Here is a 3,118-nt window from a genome sequence, read left to right as displayed (position 1 = left end):
AAATAGAAATTGAATGAACAAAAGAATAATTAGCCTACTCTTGCTCCCATATGATGATGGTGATCAGTAGTGAAATTTCACCTTATAATAGAATTTTATCTTTTGTGCATCTTTGTTCTAGACATGGATGTTGACCCTTCCATGCGTATTCACGAAGACAATAAAATGAAATGAAAGAACCTACTTAAGTCAATTGCAAAATAAAAGAGAGTAAATTAAACCATGAAAACATGCTCCTTTAAGTGGTGAAGTCACACTGGAACATGGGTGTCATGAATGAATTGAGCTCACTGAAAATAACGTCGTCTCCCTCAGCGTAGCTGCTAGAATCTTGGCAGTCAAAGTAAGTTTGTATGTCATCGGGAAATGTGCACTGTGGTGTGCTCAACTCCGGCTGCGATGACAAATCGGTGGCTGTTGTCATTTCCATCATCTCCTTGAACTTTGACGACTGAAGAAGGAGCCCTAGGGCTGATGTGGCAGTGGTTGGTCTAGGCTGAGCCGTGGTCATGGTTTCCGCCGGACTATATGCAAGGTTGTGAAAGAAGCTAAGCCCACGATCATGATCGATAGGGTTTCGGGCGACATTGGGCAATTTAGCCTCAATAGTAGTGTTAGGCTGACCGGAATTTTCGCTGTTGTTAGGACCATTAGGTTTTAGCCATTTGATGTAACGGCTGAGGTCAAAGTTTGTGACGGCATTGAGCCCACGGTACTCTATAGCCGCCATATCATATGCTGTTGCGGCTTCTTCTTGGGTAGCTGGGGTAACATTTATGATACAAGGCCAATGTTAGATTTGATCATACTAATCAACTTTTAATGCTAGTGTTATTCATGTTTAGTTTCGTGTATGTAAGTCTCAATAAAAAAGAAAGTTCTTATGTAATTAAGTAGAACGCTCTTCTATTGGAGGAGAGTATTAATCATTAAGTCATTGGTGCATGACACTCTTTTTCCCTTTGATCGGGTTGGAATTCTGACAAAATTTTTATCAAGGCCCATTACTAGCACCCTATCCTCTAGTTGTACGTATTTCCCTTATTCAATGGATATCGTACTTGAATTTCAAAAATTAAGAAGATCATATAAAGACTGGCATACCATATATGAATTAGAAAATACATGCTTCAACTTGTAGTTGATTTCTAGCTAATTGTCGGTAATTCAAATCCCTCTTTCCAAACATAATCCTAACCCTTTGTCCTAAAAGATTAGACTCTCGTTACGCATGTGCAAATATGTTTTTTTTAATCTAGATTTGCGAGGTGTGCTTAACAAATATAAGGAATGACTACAATACTTACATATATTTAATACAATTATCATCTAACTGTCAGATATAATACAAATATGTAATTTTCCGATGAGCTTAATTTGTTGTATATGCTTATTTATATTCGTGAATAAAAAGGTTCATTATCTGTGATCAAAGAAACAAAAAATGTTAATTTTCTTCCTTGCTGCTGAACGTACCATATGTCCCGAGATAGAGGTACTTGTTTCCAAAGACTCGTCCAATTCGAGCTTCCCATCGTCCGTTGTGATGATGTCTGTTCATTAATAAAATAAGAGCAAGGAAAATCAAAATTCAGTTTACCGAAAAATAAAACAAAAAAAATTCAGTTTAGTATAGTACTATATGCTATGTGTATCGGATTATACAAAATCGTTCAAGTAAATAGCCTTGATTTATACCTTGCAACACCTCTATACTTCGAAACTCCCCGAGAAAAACCACTGCTCTTCCTGCAAATATGATAAAGAAAATAATACCTCATTAATCAACAGTTGTTTATGATCCTCGAGTCTACTAACTTTAGATGTAGAAGCTTAATTACCTTCTCAATGATCCAATATATTCCTCTCTTGATTGACCTTCCATTTCTTTCAGTTCTTTTGGATATGTCGATACCTACAGCAATCGCAAGTGGGGTTATTTCTTAGTTTCTCCCTTGATTACTATTATGTAAGATCACTAAAAAATATATAATTGAGAAAATTAATTTACCGGAAAGTTAAGAATGGTATCTTGACCCCAGTACTTAAGAGCTGCTAAGTCATAAGCATGTGCTGCAGCTTCCTCATCATCATAGGCGCCTGAAAAAGGATGGAATGGATCAATATAATATATATATCAATCAAAATGATCTTTAACGATATTACATATAAAAAAATTGCACCTAAATTAAGTACGTAGTAGCAATTAAATTAAATAAAACCTACCAAGGTAGACTGCATTTGAGTGCAATTCCATTCCAAGCATTCAAAAGCGCCAAGACAAACAAAACCAAGATCGAAAGACGAAATGGTATAAGAAACCACATCAATAAATCAAGCATGCATATATAAAGTATAAAAGTCGACGTACGTCGATGAAAAGTTAAATTAAATTTATGGAGATGAGATTGTAAATACCTTGGCGGCCCTTCTTGTTTTGTGTTTCATTCCAGCAATTCTTATCCCACAAATGAGCCTCATATCGGCCAGTCCATCTGTGCCTGAATTGATAATCAAGCACGCAGCATACCCATGCCATTTAGGGGAAAAGGTCAATAATTAAGCAAAAGGAATTCATCCAGTAATTAAACATATATGCAAATATGATAAATTGGTTGATTGCGCAGGCAGTTAATTAATCACCTGGTGACCCCACGATAAATTGAGCTACGTTGAGGAGGGGAGTCCCTTGGGACACTTCTCCTTGTTCGTTTGACCTTTGTGACAGTAGTGTTATTAGCTGCAGTAGCATTAGTGTTATTGTTTGCATTGAGTTTCTGGTTTTGATGAGATAACTTTGCCATGAAACTAGTATTGTACGTCTCGATCGTTCAGTCGACCAAAAAAGAATAGTACGAGAAGCAAAAGATGAAGAAGGAATTCTAATTGTGATAATTAGTTAAGTTTGAGAGATTGATATGACTAAGTCCTCCAAGTAAGAGGCTTATAAAGGGATGTGAATAAGCATGCGGAGAGAGAGAGAGAGAGAGAGTGAGAGTGAGAGAGAGAGAAAAAGCCGGATTGGAAGAGTGTGATGAGCTGTGCCAATTCAGAGATTGCCGGCTGTGGAGGTTGGTTGTTTTGGCCGTCTTTAAACGGCTGTATCTCGTATCTTCTA

General features: G+C 36.9%; 1 protein-coding gene across 1 annotated transcript; it reads right to left on the bottom strand.

Annotated features, from left to right (window-relative positions):
• Positions 1 to 238: 238 nt before the first annotated feature.
• LOC139193108 (AP2-like ethylene-responsive transcription factor At1g16060) lies at positions 239 to 2,804 on the bottom strand. Its single transcript, XM_070816072.1, has 8 exons — positions 2,644 to 2,804; positions 2,419 to 2,501; positions 2,227 to 2,235; positions 2,012 to 2,100; positions 1,842 to 1,915; positions 1,699 to 1,749; positions 1,477 to 1,553; positions 239 to 762 (listed from the first exon to the last, which is right to left on the bottom strand). Exons 1-8 carry the CDS (start codon positions 2,802 to 2,804, stop codon positions 239 to 241), a joined length of 1,068 nt encoding a protein of 355 aa, XP_070672173.1.
• Between the last annotated feature and the right edge of the window lie 314 nt (positions 2,805 to 3,118).

The sequence above is a fragment of the Malus domestica genome, chromosome 16, assembly GCF_042453785.1.
Source record: "Malus domestica chromosome 16, GDT2T_hap1".
NCBI classification, from domain to species: Eukaryota; Viridiplantae; Streptophyta; class Magnoliopsida; order Rosales; family Rosaceae; genus Malus; species Malus domestica.
This window is presented reverse-complemented; position numbering and strand designations above follow the sequence as displayed.